At 51.9% G+C, this 27,295-nt stretch overlaps 12 protein-coding genes across 12 annotated transcripts; 5 read left to right on the forward strand and 7 right to left on the reverse strand.

The window, feature by feature from the left end:
• Positions 1-121: 121 nt before the first annotated feature.
• On the reverse strand, positions 122-4,473 carry BD324DRAFT_621451 (actin cytoskeleton organization and biogenesis-related protein). The gene is made up of 16 exons (XM_022015381.1): positions 4,055-4,473; positions 3,476-4,005; positions 3,334-3,427; positions 3,020-3,291; positions 2,817-2,973; positions 2,728-2,768; positions 2,051-2,674; positions 1,987-2,002; positions 1,879-1,934; positions 1,460-1,831; positions 1,201-1,407; positions 1,058-1,160; positions 826-1,012; positions 565-778; positions 390-512; positions 122-342 (listed from the first exon to the last, which is right to left on the reverse strand). Exons 1-16 carry the CDS (start codon positions 4,296-4,298, stop codon positions 184-186), a joined length of 3,399 nt encoding a protein of 1,132 aa, XP_021872497.1. The 5' UTR covers positions 4,299-4,473; the 3' UTR covers positions 122-183.
• Positions 4,337-6,273, forward strand: BD324DRAFT_621453 (spinocerebellar ataxia type 10 protein domain-domain-containing protein). The gene is made up of 4 exons (XM_022015382.1): positions 4,337-4,353; positions 4,406-5,701; positions 5,753-5,980; positions 6,026-6,273. The coding sequence occupies exons 2-4, from the start codon at positions 4,543-4,545 to the stop codon at positions 6,226-6,228; spliced, it is 1,590 nt and encodes a 529-aa protein (XP_021872498.1). The 5' UTR covers positions 4,337-4,353; positions 4,406-4,542; the 3' UTR covers positions 6,229-6,273.
• BD324DRAFT_367527 (hypothetical protein) lies at positions 6,234-10,230 on the reverse strand. Its single transcript, XM_022012593.1, has 10 exons — positions 10,210-10,230; positions 9,114-10,104; positions 7,864-9,073; positions 7,728-7,814; positions 7,545-7,678; positions 6,927-7,500; positions 6,701-6,874; positions 6,570-6,659; positions 6,486-6,528; positions 6,234-6,440 (listed from the first exon to the last, which is right to left on the reverse strand). Exons 2-10 carry the CDS (start codon positions 9,896-9,898, stop codon positions 6,346-6,348), a joined length of 3,192 nt encoding a protein of 1,063 aa, XP_021872499.1. The 5' UTR covers positions 9,899-10,104; positions 10,210-10,230; the 3' UTR covers positions 6,234-6,345.
• A 33-nt stretch (positions 10,231-10,263) lies between these two features.
• BD324DRAFT_367609 (hypothetical protein) lies at positions 10,264-10,916 on the forward strand. Its single transcript, XM_022012595.1, has 3 exons — positions 10,264-10,531; positions 10,590-10,680; positions 10,741-10,916. Exons 1-3 carry the CDS (start codon positions 10,453-10,455, stop codon positions 10,847-10,849), a joined length of 279 nt encoding a protein of 92 aa, XP_021872500.1. The 5' UTR covers positions 10,264-10,452; the 3' UTR covers positions 10,850-10,916.
• On the reverse strand, positions 10,700-12,691 carry BD324DRAFT_367653 (hypothetical protein). Its single transcript, XM_022012596.1, has 2 exons — positions 12,278-12,691; positions 10,700-12,237 (listed from the first exon to the last, which is right to left on the reverse strand). The coding sequence occupies exons 1-2, from the start codon at positions 12,530-12,532 to the stop codon at positions 11,038-11,040; spliced, it is 1,455 nt and encodes a 484-aa protein (XP_021872501.1). The 5' UTR covers positions 12,533-12,691; the 3' UTR covers positions 10,700-11,037.
• A 753-nt stretch (positions 12,692-13,444) lies between these two features.
• Positions 13,445-14,284, forward strand: BD324DRAFT_649940 (hypothetical protein; the record flags this gene model as incomplete). Its single annotated transcript, XM_022018064.1, has 1 exon — positions 13,445-14,284. One exon carries the CDS (start codon positions 13,445-13,447, stop codon positions 14,282-14,284), a length of 840 nt encoding a protein of 279 aa, XP_021872502.1.
• Positions 14,006-15,734, reverse strand: BD324DRAFT_367955 (hypothetical protein). Its single transcript, XM_022012597.1, has 4 exons — positions 15,249-15,734; positions 15,094-15,202; positions 14,539-15,042; positions 14,006-14,494 (listed from the first exon to the last, which is right to left on the reverse strand). The coding sequence occupies exons 1-4, from the start codon at positions 15,504-15,506 to the stop codon at positions 14,454-14,456; spliced, it is 912 nt and encodes a 303-aa protein (XP_021872503.1). The 5' UTR covers positions 15,507-15,734; the 3' UTR covers positions 14,006-14,453.
• Positions 15,735-15,793: 59 nt separating this feature from the next.
• On the forward strand, positions 15,794-18,307 carry BD324DRAFT_621467 (hypothetical protein). The gene is made up of 8 exons (XM_022015383.1): positions 15,794-15,953; positions 16,142-16,259; positions 16,332-16,624; positions 16,679-16,928; positions 16,987-17,109; positions 17,165-17,455; positions 17,505-18,033; positions 18,099-18,307. The coding sequence occupies exons 1-8, from the start codon at positions 15,861-15,863 to the stop codon at positions 18,208-18,210; spliced, it is 1,809 nt and encodes a 602-aa protein (XP_021872504.1). The 5' UTR covers positions 15,794-15,860; the 3' UTR covers positions 18,211-18,307.
• A 1-nt stretch (position 18,308) lies between these two features.
• On the reverse strand, positions 18,309-21,791 carry BD324DRAFT_655843 (NMDA receptor-regulated protein 1-domain-containing protein). The gene is made up of 14 exons (XM_022018828.1): positions 21,605-21,791; positions 21,469-21,547; positions 21,193-21,416; positions 20,777-21,137; positions 20,598-20,723; positions 20,254-20,547; positions 19,868-20,196; positions 19,679-19,807; positions 19,550-19,629; positions 19,394-19,512; positions 19,274-19,345; positions 19,038-19,226; positions 18,884-18,982; positions 18,309-18,834 (listed from the first exon to the last, which is right to left on the reverse strand). Exons 1-14 carry the CDS (start codon positions 21,668-21,670, stop codon positions 18,380-18,382), a joined length of 2,622 nt encoding a protein of 873 aa, XP_021872505.1. The 5' UTR covers positions 21,671-21,791; the 3' UTR covers positions 18,309-18,379.
• Positions 21,792-21,885: 94 nt separating this feature from the next.
• On the reverse strand, positions 21,886-23,548 carry BD324DRAFT_641679 (HAD-like domain-containing protein; the record flags this gene model as incomplete). Its single annotated transcript, XM_022017437.1, has 11 exons — positions 21,886-22,037; positions 22,091-22,119; positions 22,181-22,311; positions 22,367-22,430; positions 22,487-22,695; positions 22,746-22,848; positions 22,915-23,036; positions 23,093-23,177; positions 23,230-23,327; positions 23,376-23,413; positions 23,467-23,548. 11 exons carry the CDS (start codon positions 23,546-23,548, stop codon positions 21,886-21,888), a joined length of 1,113 nt encoding a protein of 370 aa, XP_021872506.1.
• Positions 23,549-23,694: 146 nt separating this feature from the next.
• Positions 23,695-25,652, reverse strand: BD324DRAFT_368210 (hypothetical protein). Its single transcript, XM_022012598.1, has 7 exons — positions 25,421-25,652; positions 25,271-25,345; positions 24,670-25,217; positions 24,511-24,612; positions 24,309-24,464; positions 24,016-24,260; positions 23,695-23,964 (listed from the first exon to the last, which is right to left on the reverse strand). Coding segments are annotated over exons 1-7 (1,287 nt in total). The 5' UTR covers positions 25,581-25,652; the 3' UTR covers positions 23,695-23,963.
• Positions 25,653-25,701: 49 nt separating this feature from the next.
• Positions 25,702-27,197, forward strand: BD324DRAFT_621486 (ADP-ribosylation factor family-domain-containing protein). Its single transcript, XM_022015384.1, has 7 exons — positions 25,702-25,982; positions 26,039-26,055; positions 26,116-26,230; positions 26,293-26,351; positions 26,409-26,430; positions 26,624-26,797; positions 26,859-27,197. Exons 1-7 carry the CDS (start codon positions 25,896-25,898, stop codon positions 26,931-26,933), a joined length of 549 nt encoding a protein of 182 aa, XP_021872508.1. The 5' UTR covers positions 25,702-25,895; the 3' UTR covers positions 26,934-27,197.
• The last annotated feature ends 98 nt before the right edge of the window (positions 27,198-27,295 follow it).

Here is a 27,295-nt window from a genome sequence, read left to right on the forward strand (position 1 = left end):
ACACACTGAGGTAGATGTCGAAGAGCTCACGCAATTCAAGACAATTCGATGGTGTAGTCCACCTCGATTCCGTCATTTCCGGTCTTTTCAATTCCCGGGAATTACGGAGCAACACGTCATGAAGAAGTCATCTGCTACATTAAGCATGAAGCATGCCGCGTGAGCTTTTTGAGCTGACTAGGACTACCATCCACTATCACTGTGCCCACTAGGATGCTGCGAATGACCTCTTTCACTTCCCGCAGAACTCGCTAGTCGGGGTGTCTCCTCGCCAGTACGATTCAGGTTCAGCGGCAGGACAGACTCATCCTGGACCGCCTTTTTGAGATAGACAGCATCGCCCTGAAGCAAAATTCAGCTATCATATAACCAAACATATATCAGCTCACCTCTAACGGGGTCGTCGAGAAGGACAGGCCTTTGTCAAAGTGTTTGGAAAAGCATTGCCTGGCTAACTCATACTCTACATGCGAACTGAGCTTCTTTCTCGGCTGGACTGTCAGACTGTGTCGCTACAACCCGGAGATCAGTTGGGTTCGCATCCCATTTTGGGGCATTGCTTACCGCATCGACACTAGAATCCAAAACAGCAGGTGAATGAGCGCCTTCGCTTATCGAGAGCCGGACGGAAAAGTCCTTGTGGCCACCCATGGCGGACTTTTCCCACAATTCAATGGTGCAGTGGGAGCAATAATCAAGCTCGGGTATTCGAACAGGTCCAAGGGGAAGTCCAGAAGCGAGCAGCAGGTTCACAAAGGTAGTGATGTGTGACTCTTTGCTGCAACAAGTCGTCAGACCTCTGCGCCTGCTTCCTCAGAGACTCACGTGAAATAGAAGCATGCAAGCGACTTGCCCGTCGTCATTGCTTCGTTCAGATCGCCCCAAACTTTCCGCAGAAGCGGCAAGCTGGTCAGAACAGCAATCTCCTCCTTTGCTTGGGCGTCGTATCCATACTCTTGGGGGCCGACCAAGTCGAACAGAGCCTTGGCCAAGCCGTACAAGTCGTGCAGCCCTGCGCAATTCAGCATTGTATGATGATGGTCAGGATTTCCCTCACGTCTATCAGCCGATTCAACGCCAGGCTTTGAGCCGAGTCCAACGCCCCTGGGGTCAAAGACTGCGAAGAAGAAGGCCCTGTTATGCAGAGCATCGTATTTCATCTACGCGCAGTGAGTCATAGGTACAAAACAGTCCACCTACGCTGTCGTATAGCTCGGAGACGCGGGAAGGGTCGAATTTTTCTTGCTTGACTCCGACCCAGTCCTCAAAGATCTTCTCCCATCGTTCTCTAAACAGCCAGGGACTGTCACCAGAGCACCATCTGGTCTGCGGGATTTTGTCGACGTTTCCGTTCTCGTAATTTCTTCGCATTATCGCCCGAAGCTCGGTCAGTTGCTCTATCACCTCCTGCAAGATAGTCATTAGCAGAGCAATTTGCGGATCTGGACCTTTCTCTCACCGTGACAACCTGCACTGGCTCTCGCTTGAAAGATTTTGGCCAGGCGAGATCAGGACGCCTTTCACTCTCCCCCGGACGCAGTAATACCTTGAGTTGTTTCTTAGCCTCGTTCATCTTCTCCTTGCCAGCATTGTTGTCGTCCAGCAGATCTCTGCGCACAATCAGGTGGCTAATAGAGGGACAAGGATCAGGGACGAGTAGATTTGAAGTTGGAGGCAGTCCAGCGATGCTTGGAGGGGACGCAGCGGTTCCGCCATTGACGATAGCTGTAGGGTGTAAAGATGGCGATCCGGCATATTGAGATGAATTGGAAGCTGTAGAGCTTCCACCCTCTACGCCAAGCAGCGCGTGTGCAAATATTTGGGCAGTATTCTGTTAAGTCATGCTCAGTACGACTTCCAGTCTCATCTGCGACCCACAATGACTCGTCTTTCTGATGAGGTATAGATTTTGACATTGTTCAAGACGTCTTTGTCTGGGATAGATGGTCAGGGCCAGTGGCAGGAGACCCACTCCCGCAAGCTCACTCATGATCATAATGTCCTGAGGTACCTTGATCAGCGAGGATCATCTCGTAGGCACACTACTTACCTTCTTGAAAGCATCTCCAAGATCTCTAGCTTGATAACGCGATGAGTGCGTGCTTTCTCCTCCCCATTTGACAACAAGCTGCATTTTCTCCAACCCCTCTGGGATATGGGAAGCATACATCGCCTCATTTCCAGCCGGCGTCCTGGGCTTGTCATCGCCAAGATCGATTGTACTGCCGGGTGATGTGGACGTGCCCCCCAGAGTGGAGAACCCATCGCCACGGTCCAATGTCTTTGGCTGTGGAGGTCCGCCTCGGAGCCAGTTCTCCACCTTTTGACTCCTCTCCGTTTCCGTCAACTCGTCCTCGTCGTCGGAGCCCGCAGCCTTCTTCTTTTTCTCCTTCTTCGGCTCATCATCATGGGTCTTTGCGCCCTTCTTCTTCTCAAAGCTGGGTTTAAGCTGCGCCTTTGTACCAGGCAAATCGATCTTCTTTTGCAGAGCCTCCTTGAGCTGGGCCAGCTTTGTCAGAATCTCAGGAGTGACGCCTGGCAATTTGGACGACTCCTCTGCTGCAGCAAGGATAAATTGGAGTTGACGAGGGTCTCTTAGGATGATCTCCTCTCGATGGCCACGCAACAGACACAAGAATGGTCGTGCCCAAGGCTCGGAAGCCGGGAAAGAGAACTGCAACTTCTGTGAGCTTTATACCTGGAGCATTGTAGTCCAGTTTTTCTGACCTTGATCTTCATCTTCGGCGTCCGATCGGCGTGTCGTAGCACTGTGAAAGATCAAAACACAGCTCAAGCCACCGGAGGTAGACACATACCTGTGACCGTTGCCCGCAGAGTACTATATATGGACCCGATGGCGGATGCATCAGGAAGAGGCAAAACCGAAGCACCAGGTTTAAGAGCCGTTAATTTGCGCTCCCGAGCGACCTGGCAGACCTGCGAAAGAATCTCCGCCGCCTTGTCATAATATGCCTACCAATGATATTAGCTGTCGCCATGTGAGCTGGCTCCGACTCACCTGATTGCCCTTGACGAAGCTCCATCCATTGACATCGATGACCATGCTCCGCGTCCCGTCCTGACATCGTAACAGATCAAATCCACATACTCTCTGCCCAAAGGCATCGACCACGTCCCTGGCGTAACTTGTCTCTTCGTTACTGAGTTTCGTGATAAACCTCGTCTCTTTCCCGTCGGCATTGCGGCGGACGAGTCCGTCGACTGTGGGTGACTTTCTCGTCTCAGCGTGCGAGAAATTGGGTCCGACGGTGTAGACTTTGATGTCCTCGGCTGCGATAGACTTAGATCTATGGAAGTGGGAGCTTCACGCACCATTGTCCACATTGATAAATTCTTCGTAGATGTATGATCCTATAGTTCGGGGATGAACAAGTCCTGGATCGTACTCGCTTGACTTGTTGCCGACCTTACCAGCTGTCAGCCCGACCCTAGCCATCTGACCGAGAATGCCCACCTTTCTGAATAGGCGACGACCACCGCCTCCCCTGTAGTAAATGTACACATTGTGGTCCTCTCCATCGACTGGTTTCTCAACAAAAGGTTTCTCAATCACGTGCCCGTCGATGATGATGGCATCTCCGTCATCCCTTAAGATGACCTCTTTGCCTCGAGGTACAGGGTCTTTCTTCATCTTGCCTTTCCATCGTTCAGGGATCACTACATCTGCCCAGCCATGTTCGTCTCTGGCAGTCTGTCCGGGCAATACCAAGCCCAGATCTGTCCTAACTCGCATGCGGAGCGACTCATCAACATGCGGCCCACCATCCCGTGATACTTCAGCCCGTTTGGGTGTTGGCACTCCTATGTGATCCAAGATAGCCAGCACCAACCGTCTATCCCATAAAAGAGACTGCATTGCAAGAGAATTGATGGATATCGGAGGTGTACGATTGGGAAGTTGCGTGTAAGCTAATGCCTTGGGAAGTGGGAAGTCTGTCGAGAAGAAGGAGATGAGAACATCTACCGGTGGCCAGTGGTTGATGTCTAATTGGTATTAGAGGTACCATCCCTTAATACTCTGCAATGTATTCACCTTCTTCCAATATAACCGGGTCTCCGAAGATCTTGACGTCCACGCCGCCAGCTTCTAGCTCCACAAGCCGTGTCAAGATCTCCCGCATTGCTTTACTCCTCGCCTTGATGTCCATGGCGCAGACTCCAAGTACCACCACTGGCCCTTTCGGTTCGTCAGTGGATTGGAACCGCAATCCTGAAGGTGATGGTGGACGTCGGTCCACTTGGAACCGTGACCCAGATGGAGATTTGGGAGGATTCATTTTGAGATGTACTTTCGGACTCCAACAGGTCGTATGGTCTTTCAATGAATGTGGACTATACACAAGGCGGTCGCTTCAATTCATGGCCGTAAGTGCTCGATACGAACGTAGAGATAGCAAACGTTTATTCTCGCTCGTGTTCCGTCACTAATGCCGTAATGGAGTTCCGAAAAAGATCAACGAAAGCCGGCCGGGCTGGTCGATCTATGGCTGCTCTATCAGCACAAAGACAACATGCCTGGTCATGGACGCTGAGGCACTGAAGAGGGCTCTGGAAACCTCTCCAGAGGATGTGATTGGATCTGAAGACAGGTGTCACTCTGTGTCTGCCGTTTTGGATGGACAGGCGAGATGGTTGGCTCTCAATCTGGATCAAAGGCGAGAAGCAGCAGATACCCTGAGCGCAGAGGTGGACGACTTCTGGACCCGTCTCGGGCACTTTTGGACGGTCATAGAGCGCGGCTTAGCTCCTAGAGCCAACGATGACCCCGCCGTCGAGCTTGCAGGCATCCAGCTCGCCACTGCCCTCGCGAAGTTTGAGAGAAATCTTATTGCTGGTATTCAAGATCATCAATATCAGGCACTTAACCACGAGCCATGCGTACGGAGAATCATCTTCAACATCACGACCTTCACCAGGATTGAAGATTCGCGATTTTTCACCCTACAAGCAATCATGGCTCAACTGCTCTCCAATCTCATATCACCCATATCAGCCAATGATCAGTCCAACGACTTCACCAACAAATCACTTTCTACGTACCTCTCAGGAGCTCGGGAGGACGACAATGTCGTCCGACTGCTCGATTCTCAGGATACCAAAGTCATCGAATCAACTTTGCGCATGTTGGACAACTTGCTCCGAAATTCTCGTGGTCGACAGGAGAAAGTATTGACATTGGAGGGTCGATCATGGCTCTCCAAGATTTTGGGACGCATGGACGCTTGGCACGATATGGAGGACTCTCGATTCGCCCTTGGTAACAGTATCTTTGCCCATTTTCTGCGGAATGACTCGACTGGGCAGCTCTACGACTTGTTGTCAGACACCACAGAGCCGATGACTCCGTCCCAAGGGACGCTGCTGAAGTTGATCGATGCTGATCTAGCCTCTCGGTCAGCTTTTCTCTTTACGAATCCATCGCCTCAAACATCCCTCACATTCCTCGTCAGATCTTTCAGAGACTTGGCTCGGTACGCATTAATCTCTATGCAATCTGGCCAAGATGACGCGCGACTGCCCAAAGTCTTTGAAGGACTGATATTGGTCGCAGAGGCGCTGAGCAGTGTGGGTCTAAAATCGCAAGAACGAAAAGACAGCAACGAGGCTCCCATAGCGGCGGTAGATGCTATTGTCATACAGATGAAGGATAGCGAGCAAGGTGTCATCGGCTCGCTGATCAGTGAGTGCGCGCAGTCTTGACCGTAGTGTCTCACGCCCGGCTCCCGCGCAGATCTTCTGCGACAGTTGGACAGTTTTCTGCCACGAGTCAAGCCAGCTCAGGCACAAACAGCTGCATCACTGCCAGACGAGCTTCGACCAGTCTCTAATATCAAACGCAACCTCGCTCGCCTCATCGGTATTCTCTCTTTCGATGACACAACTGTTGGCAATCAAGTTAGGCAGTACGAAGGAGTCCAGCTGCTATTGTCAATGACAGAAGTCGATGAGTCCAACCCATGTAGGTATCCGCATTGGATGCATTCGGCCTCGCTGACAGACACAGATCTTCGAGAGCACGCTCTCTTCGCTGTGAGGAATCTCATGAAGAATAATCCGGCGAACCAAGCGGTCATCGCAGAGATGGACCCAGTCGGCATCATCTCGGAGTCCGGAGAACTCTTGCCCCTGCCTGAGAGACTGCGTCGGCAGAGACAAGCTGAGGCCCCGTATGGTACAAATGGGTCTTACAACGCAGGGAACCATTGAGAAGTACAGTCAGACAAGCTATACATGCATTATAATACTCGTCAGCGAGCTTATCAACCATACAACGCTTCGCAGGTCTATACTATGCTCGATCTTTGAAGACAGGTCGGTCATAAACTACTTTGTATTTTTCAAGCCATCAGCCAGAAGCTGTGTCGATCTTTCGTAATGCAATGGCAGATGATCGTTCAACATGGTCTTCGTGAATAAGGCTACAGAGTAATCAGCTCGTGACCATTATAGAACAAGGTACTGACGTTCTCTGAATCGCTCTTGTACTGATTCACAATGTCGCAAAATCTGGCCAGTGTCAACCCCGACGTCTTTCGTAATCAGCTCACGACTCTTCGGGCCTTCCTCTCGGAGACGCTCTGACCGGTCGACGTATCAGTCGAGCGCTCATGGATCGTCTGACAAACATCGAAATACTCCTGAGTTGTAGTGAGCCGGAGCCCCGACGATGTAAACGCACTATGAGGTACACGTTGCCCGGCGGATAAAGCTTATCATTATCCATATCCGCTCTCATGGTCTTGATCAACGACATGGTCCAGTCTGACAAGGCTTGGTCGTTGCTGGCGGGGAGAGAGACGACACCAGTCTCATCGCGCTGGAACGCAAACTTCCGCTGGTACACCCCGATCACCTGATTGGTCACAATCAGTCGAAGTCTTTCAACTTGATGCTTTCATCCTCACCCGACCGACAATCTCCTCAGCTACTAGTCCTTCCTCGAAGAGTGTTAATGCCACATTCTTGAGATCCCGCAAGACACCTAGACTCAGCGTCGGTACAACATCGGAGCCATGCACGACCGAGACGATCAAGCCTCGAGCCCACTTCGCCAAGTCCAGCGAAGCGACCGCAGGAGTTCCAAACGCATAACATTGTATCGGTCGACCAGCAGGCAAGCCAGACTCCGCAGAGGTCACGAAAGGAGTTGTAATTTCTGCATGTCCACTGGATTGAGTCGAGGTGGAGGCGACGTACTCGGCTGCTGGTGTAGCACATGCTATGGCCAGGAGCGCAGCAACGCCGCCACCTAGAGAATGTCCGGTCAAGACGAGACCGTAGGTGGGATTCTGCTCTAATGCCTGGACCAAGACTTGATGGACCCTGCTGCCCCGAGCGGTGAGACCAAGCGCGGACTGATACATGCCCGAGTGGACATAATATTCCCCGTGAGTATCCGCACCACTGACTTTGATCGGACAATAATCGCACGTGAGGTCTATCAGGACATCTGATAGGCCCAGCGTGCCACGACAAGTTCTGATGAGAGTCAATATCGCTCAACATCCTGCGCCATGGCTCACAAAACCACGGCTTTACGCTCGTGATCAACTGCCACGTAGTGGATTAGAGGGGGAGCCTTTTGACTACTCAGAGGAGTCGTCTCAGCGTAGGAGGATAACAAAAGGCTGTCGATGGGGATTTTTGTGTGCTGGGCCTGAGTTAAGATCGTGAGCATCGCCTTGACCTGAATCGTTGTCACCCACAAAAGACCAGCTATTGGCGTGATGCTGTCCGGTAGTAGGAAAGTTGTATTCGGCATCTCCCATTCCAAAGATCCGCAAGAAGTTTTGCTGTAGAGCGAGGTTTAGCATGCCTTTGGGTTAATCACGATAGACGCACCCCGTATGCGGCACTAGCGAACCGCATGTACCGATGTAGATTTCGATACAGCTGGTCATGAAGAGAGACCTGTCCAGGGTCTCTGGCGGATGCTTGTCGAGGAGTCCTACTTGATACTGCAGTCTGCGTTCGATTCGAGACGGATTCCACAGATTCCTTCACAACCTTTTTGGAGTCTCTTGCGCCTTTCAATCTATTGAATGGGTCATTGCGACTGGAACTAGGGGGTAATGAGCTTGGCAGATCCGTTGGACTGGCAAGAGATCGAGTGTGGGCGAAGTCTTCACTCCGGCGTCTGTGTGAAAGCTCCACCTCCCTTTCTGGATCCACGGGACTGCTGGGTCTTGATACTCGCTTGCGACTGTTTAAGGGACGGAAAGCTGACTTTGCTCTCGACATTATCCTCTTGACTGGAGTCGCGAGCTCGGCTCCAGCTTGAGATGATGAGTCCAACAGTGTACCCGGTGTGCTCTCACTACTCCGCGTATGTATACTGCTAGAGCTCGATTCTGGCAACGTCGACTGTGGCGACCAAGCAATGGACGTAACACTCGGTCGGTGTTGTCGGCCAGCTGGAGAACCTTGTATATTGCTGCCTGGCTCTGTTCGCATATTCCTTTTCCGAGAGAGGAGTTTACTTGTCATCGTCTTCAGGACGAATTGAATCCTCTCAGAACTGGCTGATGAATGTTCAAGAGTATCCCGGTACGCCCGGGTCCCCGTTGAACTAGACTCGTTCGGTACGGACGGGATACCACTTCCCTCCAGCTGAGCATCGCGAAGAAAATCGACCCATTCATCATCGTCATCCTCTGCGCTCTCTATCGTCTTGATGCCGGTTGGACAAGGCGAAGAAGTAGCGGGAGAGCTTCGCGCCCTCTTGTGGCTATTGCCAATTGTTACTCCCATCGCTTCGAGATCCTTGACGGTGAACGTGTGGGTCACTGTGGTGGACTCCGAATACTCATCGGTAATCTCAATCGTTCCACCAGCGTGAAGCAATCGAGCGTTCTCATCGTCTTCAAAGATACGAGCCTTGGCTTCCGCGACTGGGACATCCAGCTGTCGGTCAACTTCCTCCATGGCCGAGCCTGAGCTCGAGCTTGATGAGGCCGGACTAAAATTTGGGCGTGTCACTTCCAGCTTTGGGCTTGTTTGTCGGTCATGGGTTCGCTGAACACTGTTTTCCGCGACAGTGCAATCATACAGACTGCCGTAGGATCAGCCTTACATACGAAGGAGCAGCTTACACTTTGGTCTTGAGCTTTGCCTCGGTACGTTTCCAAGTTGCAGATTGAAGACAAGCAAATGCTGTCAAAGCCTTCGTGAGAGCGGTGAGACTCGCAATTTTGCCCTTCTCCTTGGCTTTGAAGCGCTCGTCTTCCAGCAACTCTGTCCTGACGAGGGTGATAATGGAGGACAGAGCTCGCGAAGATTCGTTAGACCCAAAGAGACTATCGAACAAGGCTACAGATTCTTGTGCGGCAAAGTGAGCTGATTGAACAGCATTGGCGGTGAGGTAAAATCCTGACATGGCAAATAGTTCGGCCAGGGTGAAAGTATGGTGGATGATATAAATCCCGAGATTGGTATACTTATCGAGGACTTGCAGGAAAGTGTCGGTGGTGGTTGGAGAGACGGCTTTATCATCCCCGAATCCAAGTACACCGAGCAGGTCGCCGTCGAACGCCGCATTTGACATGAGATAGACTCTTCGAGCGGATGATATGGCAGTCACTAGTAAACGGCGTGTATACCCAAGAGATAATCGAGTGGACATCTGCGACGTCTCAAGGATGGCCTCGATAAAGAAGGCAGAGAGTCGTAAAGACAATCGGGCGGATGTAGCGAGAGTAGTGATCAGGTTTGCGATTTGGGCGGGAAACAGGGTCGGAACGACTGATAGGTCTCGCAACCCAGCACTCTCGGCGAGAGCCATGCCCTCAGGCCGGTCATCGTTGTTTTCGACACCGTCAACGCTGATGTCAGTCTTCCTCACGAGCCGACGTGACGGGCCCTCCTCTTCCCTCTCCATAACGCCTTATCTCTCGCGGTTGGGAGTCTCTGACCACAGGCGTTTCTTAGCAGCCTCGTTCCCAGTCGAATCCACCAAGCGGTTGTCACCATTCCATGTCGGGGATGCAGGGGAGTACAAGTATGGAGGTGGAGTAGGAGTAGAGGCTCTGAGAGCCGAGATACGTTCCACGTGACGGCAGACCTCGGGTCTTGAGCTTTGATATTCTGAATGGTCAAGTGTCAGCAGACCGAGCGCGGGAAATTTCAAGGCAGACGGTAGGAGCTGGTCAGATTGCCATCCGTCGACAGTCACGACGACGATCGGCTCACTATGTCAATAGAGGCAGTCTCGTCCACTCGCCGCTGATATTGCGTTCCATGCATGAGTATGCTAAGCTCGAACTGCACAAGTATACAAGTCGAGCTTAACGGGTTAGACTTGAAACAAGGTGGCGAGTATGTGGGGACCCGCATGTATCGGGGACGGAGTTTGTGGCATTCTCCGGGCTCTAACAGAGTATGGTAGTTCCCAAGGACATTCCTACGGATACTCTTTGAGCAGCACTACTGGACATGGGTAGCATCGCAGATCTACACGCAAAAACTTACGAGATAGTGAGGATGATTCCCCCGGGTCATGTCACATCTTATGGTGAGTAAATACGCATCTCCTCGATCGAGACCTGGCCTGGCCTCATATTCTCCTCCAGGTCATATTGCAAAACTGGCTGGTTACCCGCGATATTCCAGACACGTTGGCAATGCACTGAGAGATCTGCCCGCGGGCAGCACCGTCCCATGGTTTGTGAGTGATCGTCTACGAGCCGTGAGATTCCGTCTGAGTCATCGATTTCTGTACAGCGTGTCATATCCTCGACTGGTCAGATTTCTCCCCGTGGCGATGAGGGTCAAGCTGTCGCGCGGCAGAAAGCTGCACTGGAGGAAGATGGGGTGGAAGTGGAACGCATGAGGGGCACGAATGGCGAGCGAGTGAATTTCGCAAGATTTGGCTGGTTCCCCGACTCGGTCGATCTTGTTTGAGCTGGTAAAAGCATGTGAGCGGAGTTTTTGAATACATTGGGATACAACGCGATAAACAAGATTTCAAGCCGACAACAAATGATATTCCGACGATACTAGGGCAGCATCTCCCCTTCACTAGGCTCCGTCCTCGTACAACTTCTCCGGTCGGACTCGAGTACCTTGTCCTTCGCTTGGTCGCCTCCGACGACTTCCATCTCTGAAGGGGCCCAATCCATGGCCCACGCCAGCAATGAACGTGGAGGGGTATGACCGACCGTCCATATCGAGCATCGTGATACCCACTGCTCTTAGCTTCTCCGCCCATACGCGCATCTGCCCAGAATATCCCGTCGACATGGCCTTCTCGCCAAGGTTGAGCTTGACCCATCGGAGGCCATCCATGGTGATGAGGGATATCCCATGGGATTTCGCCTTTGACAGGCACGCAAGAACCGCTTCGGTATCTCCAGTCTCGTTCCCCGCCGGACCAGGTTTCGACAATCTCAGGTGGGACAGACCTGTTTGTGGACCTTGGGTTAGGATCTCGCAACAAGCTGTAGCGAAACCTATATGGGTTACATTTGGGTGCCACACGAATGTTGGTTCAGGCGACGTTGATGGCCTCTCTGTTTGACGTATAGGCATGTATGACAAGCATTTGACAGAACTTCCGTGGGTCTGTTGGAACGTTTCAGTGAGATCGGAGGGATACTGCCAGAATGATGTGATGTGGAGTCGGGTTAGAGATGGCAAATCCGTTTCGATCAACGAAGCCAGCACCGGACCGGTCAACACGCCCTGCAGGAGTAAAGTGTGCAGCCTGCGCAGTGATAGATGTGGAATGAGATTCCCGACATCCAAGGGCTGTGCTTCCGCCAGAATGTTGCCTGGTCCACACAGCCCGAGCAGCTCAAGATTCGGCATAGATAGCAGCAGCTCTGAGGCAGATGATGTTGGACGACCTTCGGGATCCTGTTGCCATTCGTAGTCGACCTCGAGTCCCAACAACGAGACAAGTTTTGAGGCGAAGGCCGCCTCTGAGATGTCGTGCAATGTTGAAGCGGAAAGACCAGCAGGAAGACTGAGATGCTGAAGATTTGGTATCAGAGGGAAGACGGTGGCGCAACTCTTGGCGAGAATGGTGGAATGTAGCGTGGCTTCCCCTTGATGCAGGCACGTCAAGTCCAGTGTCCTGACCCATCTTCCCGGCGTCGAGGCGGGGTGAATGTTGATATCTGACCATCGTTTGTCCCCTCGCCGCAGAGTTCGAGAAAACGCATACAGGTTGTCAGACGTCAAGTATGGCTCAATATAAAGGTATTTGGTCGCTTCACCCTGAAATCGGTCATTAGCCAATGATACGATCACAACTCGCCTTCCAAGCCTTGCATACAGTCATGCAGCTCAGTGCAGCACGTTGGGTCTCCAGCCTAGCCTTGATCCTACCGGCTTTCCTTGCACGTCCAGTCTGAGCGGCCAATGCCAGGGTAGTGAACTCGGCATCGGTGACTTCTTTCGACGGATAGAAAGGAGGAAGTGCCAAGGCGTGAAATAGAATGCGTTTCTCAATGTCGAATGGAAACCTATCCGAGAACGGCGCATTGCTCTTGGAAGGTGACAGAGCAGGCATGTCGATGCCGGCTCCTATCTGACAACCTCACGCTCATGGATGGAGGTAGAAGGCAACGGAGCAAATGCTAGCCAAAACAAGGTCATCGGATTTAATCGGGTTCAGGATTCAGTTTTGTGGCACCTCGATATTGTGCCGATCCCATCATGTTCAGCTGAGGGCCACGAGAGCTGTAACGTGTCTCACGTGTAGTCGCAACGGAGGAAAGACAGCTCGCCAAAGGGGGATACCGCTGGATGGCAGGAAACCTGTGTAGACAGAGTGAAATGTTGATGACATGCTCATGGCTCAGCAGTCTGTCTGGTCTCGGTTCCCACTTCGCAAGAAAGGAGGGAGTCGCGCGTCGGAGCTATCCAAGCCCCCAAGCTGGCTACCTGAGCTCTGCCTCTGCAGAGAAGCCCGAAATCCCACCGTGTCCCCTGTAAGACTTCTGGGCTGGGATGGCGGCGGGCACAATACTGAGCTCCTGGTCTCAGATCATTACCTTTGATAACTCGTGGCATCCGTCAGATGACAAAGGTTGAAAGCCTGGATAGGTCTGAACCGCAAGATGCATGCAGCACTTGCGAGTGGTACTGAGCCATGTGAAGGGAGTGCATCTAGGATCGACAGCGCCTTCCGTTAACATAACGGAGCTGACGCCCTATCTCATGTCAGCTTGCGTGGGCCCATTGTGTGACGTCGGACGCACTTCTGGTAGTGGGCAGTGTCGCTGCGTATCCCAATGAAAGGAAGTGAATGGCCTTGGGTAACCGCTTCTTTGGCCGTGGGAGTTTCGCTGACTGACAAAGGACACTGGCCCACGGAGTTGGCGTCGTCCATGAAGGCGGGAAGGCCATCGTCAGTCATCATATAAGGTCACCTTCGGTACAAAGTGCTCGTAAAGCCATCGCTCAACACTTGCTATTCAACATGAGTATCGCTACACACACCAGCCCTCTGCCCCCTGAACACCTCACCATCTTGGTAGAATATGGCTCCACAGCTCGAGGTACGAACGTTTGCGATTTAAATCCCGAGTTGGATGACTGCAGGCACCTCAGTGGGCAGCAGCTCAAGGAACTCGAAGAATGGTGCAGTGGACGGAAAGAAGAGATTAACCGACAGACTTCGCAATTGGCGATCAAGTACGCTGGTGAGCACATCAATGATTTCATCTATAGTGAGGACGAAGTCACGATCAGACGTGGCACGAGTACGAGTACGGTTCGCCTTGCTCCAAGGCTCGTCTCGGTAGGGCACGCAAACGATATCGCAACGGACCAACTTCGTAAAGATGATCCTAACACACTCTGCTATGGCGTCCTGTCAGCGGACGTGAACAGACGAACCGGGCATGACTTCTATGTCTTCCCGGTTCGTGGTCAACACAATGATACGGATGCCGATGTGAAGGGATTCAGTTCGATCTGTGCCACAATTTTGAAATCGTGCCAATCTGGTTGCAGCCAGGAAGGCACGAATGGATGGCGGTTCTGCAAGAAATCGATTGATGACTTGGGTCAAGCACTCACAGCGAGCGGGGACCCGGTGCGGCTACATCCTTTCCGAATTGATGCGCCGGAGGTAAAATGGACAGCTCTGAAGGAGACCGCCGGCGGAGGAACGGCCGCTTTCGGTCAATTCGAGCTACCAACGGAGAGCGAATATCAATGGGTCACTCAAAAACTTGGAGGCCGGACCGAGTTCGTCCCTAATCAGACTGGCTCGACGACGGAAATCCTTAGCTCAATCACCGCTCAGATTAGATAAAATCGGAGCTCATGAGCAGCAAACCCGGGTACCTTAGTGTCCAAGAACGACCGTGGATTCCTGAAATGAGCCACAAGAATTCATCTCCCCCGTATGATCCCCCTATGCAGACCGATGCCGTCTCGACTGGCAGATCGTAAAGTGGATAGCTTGTTACGAGAGCCAGCTTTCATGTTGCTGGCCAAGGATTGTAGACTCTCAGCAGACGGGCTATTCTGGTCAACAATGTCTTGTGCCAGGAGTCATACACTCACTAGGTCCAGCTTTTAATTTATACAGAAAGTTGACGATGGTTTCCCCTTCCTTGTTTTGTCCACCGCCAAGACCCTTTATCCAGTGAGCGTTGGCTTTCTCGGCCAGGACGGCACGTGCAGCCTCCACATCCGACAAAGTGATGACTCCTCGTTTTACATCCACCGGAGATGGGGACCTTGGCGGGGGTGTAGGTGGTCTACGCATGGGAAGTGTTTTAGATCGAGTAGTGGGAGGTGCCGGAACGTTCTCATCCATGTTTTCATCGGTTGGCTCTACATTACCCTCTTCAGCTTGTCCGTCGGCTGTTCCTAAACCTTCAGGAGGAGGTAATGGATCTGGACCATTGGTGCCCTGACCAGGTTCGACCTGATCAGAACCGGGAGCCGGCGTCGCCTCGGCCGTGGCGAGCTTCACGGAGGGCGTAGGAGAGCTCGGCCGCTCTTTCGAAGGGGATCCTTCGCCCTGAGCGGCTGCCAGAGGAGCAGCGGAGTACAGCGAGTTGGCTGATTGATCATTGTCAGTCGCAATCTCCCGTGGGACGCGGTGTCACTCACGAGGAATGCAAGGTTCTTCTGACCAAGGAGAGGGCTCGAATCTTGGTAACAGATCATGAGCTTGGAGATATTTGTATAATGTTTCCACAGGCAGGTTGTTAAAGTCGATCTAACACGACATCAGCTATCGATAGGTGAGAAATCGTTGGTCTTACCTTAGTCACGATCTCTCCGGGCTCTCCATCCCACTCGTCCTCCTTCCCTTTACTCGGCCCAGATCCACTATTCGCCGGGCGGGTCCGACCGTCCGTTACTGAGTCCGTATCATTCGCGCCTTCAGCCTTTCTCCTCTTGACACGCGAAGGCCCAGCTCCAGATGTTGCGACATTGGAGTTTCGTGGCCTTTTGCTTCCCCCAGAAGCCGGTGGAGGCATTGTACTTGGGGAAGGCGAGGGACCGTCCATACCGGGCATACCGTTTGGAAATCTGGGCGCTCGGGATAATCGTTAATCTGAGATTTGAAGATAATTGTGAGCTACTGGAAGTCTACAAGATGAGGAAGAAGGTGGTGTACGATGCCTGCTCGACAAGATCCACTCAGAGCATGCGTGTATTGAGAACGTACAGCAGTAACCAGTACGATTTTTGGGCAACAACACGATACATTTCTTGTGGGGCTCCGGAGAAATCGCCGATCAAATGATTACGCAAGCAAAACACTCTCCTGGATCGTTAGAACAACTCTTTCTTTGGGCTTCTCCACGCCCATCTTCTACTGCGTGTCTGCAGCACTCGAGCGCAAGCAGGCCAAGCGCTGCGGACGAGCCATGTCAGAGTCTCCTGAGCAGCATGTGGTTGACTTGGAGGCTGAATCCGAGTGGAGATTTGAGCTGGAAGCGGACGAAAACATTGCAGTTCGAGTGAGTTTCTGATCATGATATAGAGGGGGGGTTGGGAGGGACTGGAAGGGGTGGAATAGTGTAGGATGTCTTGACTCGGAAGTTCCTTCGACTAGCTAGTGATCGGTATTATCCACAACGCTTCGACCCATCTCACCCGTGCATCCATTCACGCTTACTCTACTGACCTGGTTATACCTTGACTTCAGACTTTATCCCCTGATTCAGTATACATCAATTCGGAAGAGATACCTCCAACGACGTGGTATCCATTGCATCGGAACCTCAAAGCATCCATCTATGCTGCTCAACCGACTAAACTACAAGGTAGACTTGCTACGTCTATGCATTATTTCAAGCCTTCTGCTGACAAATTCGCTCTTGCTCCCGCGTTCACAGTCTCGACACCTCCCGCATCCAATTACTCATCCAGCTCGACTTCTCAATCTTCCCTTGTTGCCCTTCATCTAGCCCTTGAACGGATACGAATACTTGCTCGTCGGCAACTATCCAATGGTCATGCATCATCCTCCCATCAATCCCCAAATGATGGACCTAGCCGGGGGCCTGCGATCATGATTCTTGGGCCTCCATCGTCAGGCAAGACGACGGTAGTCAAGAATCTAGTCAACATGGCATTGGGCACTGGAATGAGCTGGACACCTGGCGTTATCTCGTTAGATCCCTCTAGCGTGAGTGCGCATCTAAATGACAAACGTTCTCAATCCTGATCATTCCTCCTGCAGCCTGCTAATCTCATACCTGGCTCGTTATCTCTCTCCACACCTTCTCATCCTATCCCGACACATCATCTAGCCCATCCTCTCGGCTCCCCGCCTACCTCAGTACCCGCCAACACGCTAGGCGCAGACGTGCCAACCCTCGGATGGTGGTATGGTCATCCAGAGCCAAGTAACAAGGGTGTCGACCTGTGGAAAAAGCTCGTGGCGGGAATAGGAGAGCGGTGGAAAGAGAGATGCGCAAAAGATCCGACGGGTCAGTTCCTCGATGATGTTTTGCAAATCGAGGCATTACCTTACTCATTTGACCGTAGCCCTCGCATCGGGTCTCTTCGTGGACACCCCCAGCGCTTTCACAAATGCCTTGCTTGGCACCAGGAAGGATAATCCAAAGGCAAAGTACAGCCTAGTAGCGGATGCTGTTGAGCAGCTTGAGAGTGAGTTTTGCTTCATTTTGTTGTTGGAATCCTCGGTGGTCTAACGAGACTGTAGTCGATACGATCGCAGTCATCGGTCATGAGAAGTTGACGATCGACCTGACTCGCTTGTTTCCAAATGTCCGCGTCATAAGGCTGCCAAGATCAAGCGGGACCGTGGATTTGGACGATGCAAATAGGCAAATCGTCGCTGCTGCTCAGGTCCGATCTTACTTTTACGGAGAGCCATCATTACCCAAGGAGATTGAGAACCTCAGCGGGCGAATGGTAGCAAGAGAAGGCAATCTGATCCCATACAGCTTTCAAATAGGCTGGGAGACACTGACGATCCTCCGAGTCGGCGAAGGTGAGTTTGGACGAGAGGACACTGTAAAATGATTGATGACGTTGCCCAGAAAATGCTGCCCCGAGCACGGCCTTGCCACTGGGTTCCAGTAGGATCCTGTCGCCAACAAGATTGACAAGAGTGGATCCTGCGGGTCCAGCACAGATCACCAGGCTTTTGAACTGCGTTCTGGCCGTTGTAGCTATCCGACCTGGAGATCGGATCAAGAAGAAGGACAAGGGTCTTGGTACCGCCACAATGGTCAAAGACGAGCCTGAGGGAGCGGGTCAAGTGAAAGTGGAGAAAGTGGAAGGTCCGAGCGAAGAGACAGCAGAGGGGGCTGTGGAAGCCGAGATTTCTGAAGCAGCAGACAAGGCGCAGGATGAAGGGGCTGCGAAGGAACATACCGAAATCAAGTCAGAGACAGACGTTCAGGATCAGGGACAGACGAAAGACATTTCTGGGGACCCGGGGGCCGCTCTAGCGGAGAAGGAGCATGAGGGTGAAGGTGACGGGGACGAGGATGATGAAGAGGACGAGGACGAGGTGCCTTACCTTGAAGAGATCGGGTACCGCGAAACGCTCGGGTTCGTCGTCATGTGAGTGCTGATCTCGGTGTTCCGTCGTATAATGCCAACGCATCAAGCTGATACTGTATCGTCAGCACGGCCATCGATACCCTCAGGAAAAAGTACACCGTTTTGTCACCCAGTCCCGGCAAACTGCCGTCGACCGTGGCCATTGCAGGATCTATCGAGTGGGTGGATTCAGAATAGAATCAACGTGATGCCCATGGTTCTTGATGTCGAATCAACCTGTATCAGACTTCGTCCGCATATCTCATTTGCATAAATGCCAAGTTGATGTGCACAATGCATGCCACAGATGTCCAATGCAAGGTGTCCAGATGCTAATTGGTCAAATGATCATGCCTCCCACTCGAGCTCATAGATCAGGCTTGACTCCGTTGGCCACCTCTTCTCCTTCCAGGGCCTCTCTTCGACGTCTCTTCAGCTCCTCGTCACTCTCAAAGACCGAAGCGAGGGGAACGCGAGATTTGTAAGTATCTCTCAGAGAATCAATCGAGGATATCGGCGCACCGAGCTCTTTCATCAATTTCAAGGCAGATGACATGATGGCGACGGATGGAGGCACATCGTGCGCTGCCAAGCGACTTAGTGTCGACTCGATGGCCTGTAGCGAAGAGCTAGGGATAGGTCGAGTGGTATCGAGTTCAGAGAGTCCCTTAGCGGCGCCTAGGATATGAGCTGGGGAAGATGAATGCTGAGACAGGAGATTGGCATTGTATGCAGCGAGATCGGCGTCGGAGGGAATCAGGGACGGGAGGAGTTGGTCGGTTGTCATCTTGACTGGCTCTGCTAGATCGGGAACAGCAGATACTGGGGACAAGGTCAGGTCGAGCGTCACGAATAATGGTGGCAGACTCACCAGTCTGCTTGAAGTGGATGATTTCCCAGTGCAGATTAGGGTCTCGTGGATCGATGTCGTGCGCCTGTAAAAGGCATTTGAACGCAGCGAGGTACAGCTCTGCCAGGAATCAGACATTAGCTTGCGGCAGCTTCTCCAACCCATATCTTCTCACTCTTCCTGATATATATCTGATATCCAGTCGTCCAAGTCTCTATACGACTCGAGGCCAACAGTTCCAGCGGCTTCCACAATTTCAAAGCCTCGTCGAGCGGTGTCTCCGTCTTCAGCAGCTTGGATCCCTGAGGATCTTCGTCGGGAACAGGCTGGTCTTCCTTCTTGCCTTCCCCCGTTGCTGCGGCCGCTGCGACACTGTCAGCGTGTGTAATTATCTCATCAGCGAAAGCTCACCTTTACGAGCCTTCTGCTCCGCCTTTTGAGCCTTTTTGGCCGCCTTCTTTCTCTCTGCCTCTTCCTCTGCAGCTGTACACGATTAGCTGAGGAACTCAGATAGGGCATCCCCAGACTCACTCAGTTTCTCCTCCTTCAGACTCGGGTCATCATGTAATCTAGTGTAAATGTTGATGGCTGCTAGGGATGCTTTGAAATATGCAGGATGCGATCTGAGTTGATCTTCGTACTTCATTAATCTATTTGCGTGAGCAAGTTCCCACGGGCATGACATACGAGTAATATGCTGAGAAAGTCATGCGGCGCAGACAATAGGTATGGAAGTCGTACTGATCATCCTCGTAGTCCTGGAATGTCTAATGATGACCGTCAGACACATGACCATGGCGATCCGATTGGGCTCACCGTCGCAAGAGATTGATACCGCTTTAGGGCCATTCCCAAATTGCCATTCGCCCTGTAGCTGTCTCCCTCTTCCTGCAAGAACCAGAGGCATTGCAAGTCAGTCAGATCTTGAGATGTAGCGATGTCTTTCTGCTCGCGAAGAAAACGTCAACGAACAACTCCAGGACCTCCAGGGCTTTCACAACTGACCTTGGTGAACATTGCGGTCAACTCTTCAGCCTTGGCGACCTCCCCAACGCGCAACCAATACTTGGCAGCCTTGCAATTAAGGAATCTATCCTGCCCATCCAGTAATCTAGCCTCTTCCATAGCTTTGGCTGCTCCCAAAATATCACCCGCTCGCTTGCGTACCATCGCCTCGGCCATGTAGATCTCAGGTAGTGTGGGAGTGTGCTTCAACGCAGTTGATAATAGCTGCAACGATCTATCATAGGACGGGTTTGGATGAGCTGGGTGGGCGAGATGCAAAGCGAGGAAGTAATAGGCCCACAGCAAAGCAGTGGGTGGAGCTTTTGAATCTGATCAAAGCGAACGGTAAGTGTTGGTGACCTCCCCCAGAATAGACAATCACTTGCCGTCATCGTGGAGTCCAGCGTCTTTCTCCAATGTCTGTATGAGGTCCTCCACAATCTCTCCGACAATCTTCATTCTCTCTAGATCGACATACAGTCCCTTGACATCGACAAATAATGATGGGATGGCCTTCTCCAGTCCGTTGACCAGATACGCCCGGGCCAGATCACGGAATTCGTCTCCACGTGCAATATCGAGACACATCCGCCTGGGAGCCAAAGCTTTAGGGTAGCTCTCTGCGAATGAGTTGAGTAGGGAAACGATCTTGCTAGTCGAGTCGAGGGTAACAGATTTTCCTGATTTTGCAAAAGTCAGAGAAGGGAATCTCGATTGAAGCTGGACTGACTGATTTCGTATCCCTTCGTGCGTAGGAACCCATCATAATAGCTCAGATTATCTGGATTCTGCTCGATCAATGCTCTCCAGACATCCTCGGACTCAGACTCCCGTCCAAGCTGCATGAGAATCTCGGCTAAAACGAGCGAGTCAGCAGAGACGCTCCATGGGCATATCACATGCCCCTACCTTTCAGCTGAGTAACCTGGCCTCTCGTGCTCAGGACTCCGTCCTTTAGTCCGTTCTCAAGCCGCCTGAGTGCATCGTCCCATTGACCCGCTTCCATACACATGGTAATGATGTGCATCAACAATTGTGCCTTTTCGGAAGATGTCGCTCCGTCGTTCTTCACGATCCCGAGATACTGATCGTACACTTCGATCCCTTCAGTCATGTCGCCATTGAGATGATGAGCGATGATCAGGCTCGTCCATGAGGATCTAAGAGTTGGACGAAGGAGTAAATGCTGATGTCTAGCTGCCACGGCCTGAGAGAATTGTCGAGTGTGAAGGTACAGAGCGATGGAATCCCGCATAAGGGGGATGTTCTCCTGAACAAGGGGCCGTCAGCTTGGGCACTCATCATCCTCAACTTGGTTCACTCACACTGTCCTGCTTCCTCGCCATTGCGAATGCCCTTGTCGCCTCATCCCAGTCCTTTCTCGTCTTGGCCAGTATACCCAACACATGCCAGGTGATATGACTCGTGATATCCTTCTTGACCGCCAGTCTAGCCAAAGATTCAGCCTCCTCCTGTTTCGTCAAACCGGCTACGGTCATTGGGAAAGGCAAGGAGGAATGAAGCGTCAATGCTTTCAAAGCAATGGTTTCTGCGAGGACAAGATCAGTGATCGAGCTGGAGCACCCGTGCATATGACGCACCACCATGATTAGGAAACTTCTTCAATATAGTGTCTGCAGCTTTCAAGCCTTTCTTATATTGCTTGTATTCGTACTGAGTCTGAAGGACGATGCATCAATCAGACGAAACGTCAAATCACCATCTCATCAGACTTACTAGCAACTCCTTGAACAGTCTGTTCTCCTTGTCCGGAAGCTGACGGTGTTTTGGAATGTTGGACATGGTGCGAGCAGCATTCACTTGACTTCAGCTCCTCCAAAGATTCCACCGGCACCAAGCTTCAAGATCACCCAGGTCAACGCTGACGGAGTGACTATAATCGTCGCTGGCTGTTCGCTGTGCCTCCTCCGTTCAAAGAATTCGGAACCGTTCCTTCGGGCGGACAGTCGGCGTTTTTGGGATAAAATAATCATTAAATTGACAAGTAGATAGATATTTCATCTGCTGGATTCTCGCTCAATCGCCCAGTCTATAGCTTGCTCTACATCATCTACGATCTGAGTGGGCTGATATTTGGGTTGACCGCCTCGGAAAACTCCCGTTCGCACAAGCATCGATGACCATCCATGGGCGTTGGCTCCTGCTATATCTGTACCATTATTCAGCACGAGCGAGGAAGGTGCCACTCGAGAGGCCCCATACCTGATTCTGGGTTATCACCAACCATGTAGCTGCAAGACCGGGGTGGTGGCTCTCAGCGATGTCCATGAAGCAGTTTGACAGATGACCTACACTGAGAGAGGCTGATCTGGGTCCTCCCCGCGCGACTCCAGATGCCTTCTGAGCATCTTTTCTGCGAATTCATATGTGGCGGTATGAGGTTTTCCGAATTGCTCGTATGGGAGAGGGCAGCCGGTCTTATCCTGAGGGAATGTCAGCGCCTGATCCGTCCCGGGTGTCTGTGAGAGGTATGTCAACCTTATATACCGCCTCGAGTGCCAGCCTGAAGGCACCCATACCGAAGCGAGGTAAAGTGTATTCACTGAAGGAGCGATTAGCCCGGTAGGTGACAGAGGGGTCATCCCCTTGATGACACACTTGCTCCAGATGATATCTGGGTTTGTGAGGACCAGATGAATCTCCTTCCCGTCAGAGACTCCCTTATCTCGATATCTTTCAGTGCCCATTCTCCCATGATCACTCGTCAGGAGCTCAGTGATGACCTGTATGGCGAGAGCCCAGTCGAGGCCATTGTCATGAATGACGAAAATCGCTTGAAGAGGCACGTTGGAGAAATCGATATCGCGCTGCTCGCTGCTCAGCAGAGGGATCTTAGAAACTAAGAGGCTTTCTTCACCTTGACAAAACTCTTCTCCTCATCCGTCAGCACGTATCGATCCCACACGGACTGTCTCCACGCCACGAGGTCTTGCAAGATATAAGCTTGCCGTAGGCCGTATCTGATCAAAAGTCAGTATCAATCAACATTGGAGACGGTCTGGGCAGTTTGCCGATGAGAGCCTCACGATTCTGCAATCCTACGTCCGGCATCTCCCACTCCGCCGATTACCAGTACAGGTTCGTCCCTGTACTTTCCAACATAGTCCCGTAGCGAAGTGTGAGATTGGACCAACTGATTCTCTGCGAGCTGTTTCATTGTCAGCTTTTGACCACTTGACCGACCGGATCATCAATAGAGCTCACGTCGATCTCAAAGTCTTTAGACAATGAAGCTAATCTTTGAGCCTCAGTGACGCCTCCACCATTGGTCATCAACAGGAACGGAACGCTGAACCCATTTCAGCGCTGATCAGGGTGAATTTCCAAAGACAGCGACCCACATGCCGGATTCTGAGATCTCCGGTCCCACGCCTGAGAGTCGCTGTAGAGCTCGTTTGGCCTGCGGCAAGACATGGCTACCTTGCTTCAAGACTCCATCCTGGAAAGTCAGTCAGACTCTGTCTCGCAGTTCGGAGTGCAGCCTTACAATGTCGAACGCAAACGCCAATTTGGGTCCCGACTGATCTGGGTCGCGTGTGAGGCTATGATAGTGTGACAAAAGGGGTGCTGAAGCTCACTATGAGAAGCTCTACGAAATGTCACCAAAGTGTGAGCTCGCGTAACCCGACTTGGCCCAGCTGCCGCCGTGATAAAGCTCATCGTCGCGCTTGCAGGCAACGAAGAGAACACAGGTACGTACCGGAATTTTCAGATCGACCTGCCATCTTCGGAAGCGGCATTCGGTTAACGCCTGTATCATCCATCCGGGACAGATCGCGATGAATGATGCAAAAGGTGAATGAGTTCTAGATATTGTACAATGCTTATGATTACACTACGCTAACCAGCCACGCCTGTCAAAATGCCTTTCTTCTTCAAGAATCCTACCACCAGTATACCACTTCCCGCTGGGAAGACGCGTAGACACCTTCGCCTGTGGTATTGGCGCATTTAAATCCGGCAATCTCCCGTTTACATCTCGAATGCTGATGAACGGATCTCTAACGTTACTTACGTGCTTAAACTTCATCGAGTTTCGAGTCCTCTCCCATTGTTTTAGACCGTTCCAAAAGTCTCTGACGCTCATTACTCGACTACCGGAGGGTTTAACAGTACGGACTTCTAACCAGCTGTTTCCCTGTGCTCTGGTCGTGATCCACGGGTTGGTATACAAATCGATCCCGTGGGAAACACACGCTATGATCATCCGAGATCCATTTGACGATGGGGAAAGATCTAGCCATGCTTTTCCAGGATTGTAATCTTGTCGTCGAGGATGTTTCCGCAGGGCTAACGGGACGGATTCCAGGGGAATACAAACTGGGTCCAAGAATTGTATTCGAATACCTTCATGCGAGCCCCAGACAGGGAACTAGAGACAGTTGTCAGATTTGACCGTTTGTTCTGCACACTAGCTCACTTGGTGACCTATACCTCGGTGCAGCCTATCAATAGTCAATGCGCTTTGCGATCGCCAAGTGATGCGAGCCATTTCGGGCGTGACCTTTGGAGCGAAGCGTGGCGGTGTCTGACCATCCTCTTCGATGTCAATCTCGCTCTGAGGTATCCGCGTTTCCTATGCCGAATAAGCTCTGGCACCCTGTGCTATGTCTCTCACCCACCTTGTTCTCATGTATGTCTCGCAAAACGTCGGCGAGAACACGTCCACCCTCTACGGCCAACGTATCGTACATATCCTGATACTTCGCATTCATCGCGATAGGCTGAACGATGATGTATCAGTGATCCTGCTTGCTCAGCCTGGCAGTCAAATGACTCACAATGTCTTTGACCTGACCAAGGATCTCGCCCGTATCTACACCCTGCATCCTTTCCGCTAATGATTGCACCGTGACACCAGTCTCCCTATCGCCGTTCGCGATTGCCCATTGGATTGGTGCGGCTCCTCTGTATTTCGGTAAGAGGGATGGATGGACATTCAGGCGATGTTTTGTAGGGAATGGTCGAAGGAAACTGTCGGGTAGGATGTGCCCGAACGAAGAGGTGATGATGAGGTTGTTGGCATGAGGAGATAGGCACCATGAAGGCAGGGCGGAGAAATATTCCGATGTGCTTGGGGATGCTGAGGGTGATGAAGATTCAGTTGGCTCTGCTTCTGGCTCTGAGAATGATGATGGACTGGATGTATTACTGTTCAACCGGTCTTGACGGAGAAAAGACCCGCTGGATTTCTTACTGTTCAACAAGTCTTGACGGAGAGTAAATCCGCGCAATTTACCGCGGGACAGGTCGGTATTCTGAGAGGTTTCAGGTTTCGTGTAGATAGACGATGGGAGGCCGTTCTCTTTGGCGAACGTCATCAATGGTGCTGTGAGAGCCTCAGTCTTGGTCTGACATCCCTCGCTTGATTCCGCAACTCACGGACGAAGATTTGCGAGCCTCGTCTACCATGCTTCTGTTCTGGCGGAGTCACGATGTGAACTTGGTTCCAGAGGTCTGAGAGGGTCGGTCGCCGGCCAAGTCAGCGACATCCTACATTGTATTCTAACGGATTTAAATCGAAACACCCACCCTTCTCCGCCAGAACAGCTTTCAACGACGCTACTGAAAAATCGTCTGTTCCACAAAAGAGAATGTTGAATTTTCCAGGTCGATCTGAGTACGACCGAGCGCGCAGCAGCACGGACCGAGCGAGAGGCTGTCTCGGACAGACGAACCGAGACAGCATCATCTTGTCAGTGCTTGTCTGTCTCGGTCTTTCAGCATCAAGCTCGCCCCGTCAACATGTAGTATGTGGACAATAATAATGGCCTCAATCTGCTCAGCATTTCGTGACATTGTCGGGTGCCCGGATCCGGGGACGGAATCAAATTTCTCAGTGCTCGATGACGCCAAAGGCGGCGGCGCAGGCGACCACAGTCTCTCAATCTACACTGGACAAATCGTTCAATCAACAGGTATAATAAGAGTGGGGCATCACAGACGACAAGCACAGGTTCTCGAGCTCGAATCACAGGGACATAGATACATCTCGCACGGTCACATCATGGCGTACCTCTTTTCAGGGCTTCTCAATTGGCTCCGGTCATTGTTCTTCGCAAAGCATTTAGAAGTCACAATCGTCGGCTTGCAGGTGAGTCTCCGAGCGAGTTCGGCCTTGGGAGGAAGGGTATACTGACGATCTACCAGGCAAGTGGCAAGACATCGTAAGCTTACAGAGAACGCTTTCGCGAAGAGATCGCGCGATATTGATGCCTCCCCTTCAGCCTAGTCAACGTCCTCGGTTCGGATCAATGGTCAGAAGATGTCGTTCCGACCGTGGCGTTCAACATGAGGACAGTGAGGAAAGGGAATGTTACGATGAAAGTGTGGGATGTAGCTGTGAGTGGTATCGGGTACAACGAGCCTTCTGTGGCCAGCATCACTCATCACCGGGATCTTAGGGTCAGCCAAAGTTCAGAGGGATGTGGGACCGGTATTGCAGAGGCGCAGATGCGATCATGTGAGTGAGGCCGGGACTGTGAGCGTTTTTGGGACCCTGAGCACTGACGTTGAGCAGATACGTCGTTGATGCAGCTGATGTGAGTGCCGGATATACTGCCAAAACATGCTTCAAAATCCTCGGAGTGCTCGGGGCGACCACCAGCCCAGACTGCTTTCCTTTCGATCATTTGTCGTATACTCTCTCCGCAGTCCACCCGCCAAAAGGCTCCTCGTCTTCACTTCATTATCTACACACTCCATCTCTCTCGAGGCTCGCTGACCCAACCTCAGTCCAAATCCATACCTACCGCCACGTCCGAGCTCCACGCTCTCATCGCCCTTCCCGCCCTCGCTACCGTTCCATTATTGGTCTTGGCCAATAAGAACGACTTGCCAGAAGCCATCAGTGTAGATGCTCTTATAAAGGAGATGAGATTGAGCGAGATAAGAGGCAGGGCAGTGTCTGTGAGTCTACTGTCTGCCTGAGTACCCATACAGATCTGCTCCTGACTTCCCTGTCCCTCAGTGTTATTCGACCAGTAACAAGACGAAACACAATCTTGATATTGTTCTTGCCTGGCTCACTCAGAGGGCTCATTGAGGAGGCGAAATTCATTTTTTCGAGAGTAGCAGGCGGGGGTATCACTTGCTTCATGTTGTAACTGGGAAGTGTTGATGCGGGACGAGTCATGCTCGAACTCATTTATAGTGCTCTGTACAAGATACATCGCCTGATCACGAAGTCCAGCTGTACGAGACCCAGGACACATGCTATTGCTCAGGTGTGCCTCACAGGCTTCGGATTCCCTACACTTCCTCGTTCACAGCGGTTGTCTGTTTGTGAGCATCAGAATGCATGTACCGGCTATAGACGGCTGAATGTCATTCGGCATGTCCGAAAACCTCCACCTTCAGGTGACCCTTTCGGATGTCATCTCCACCCATTCCAACTCTATCGCTCTC

Source organism: Kockovaella imperatae, assembly GCF_002102565.1.
Source record: "Kockovaella imperatae strain NRRL Y-17943 chromosome Unknown BD324scaffold_4, whole genome shotgun sequence".
NCBI lineage: Eukaryota > Fungi > Basidiomycota > Tremellomycetes > Tremellales > Cuniculitremaceae > Kockovaella > Kockovaella imperatae.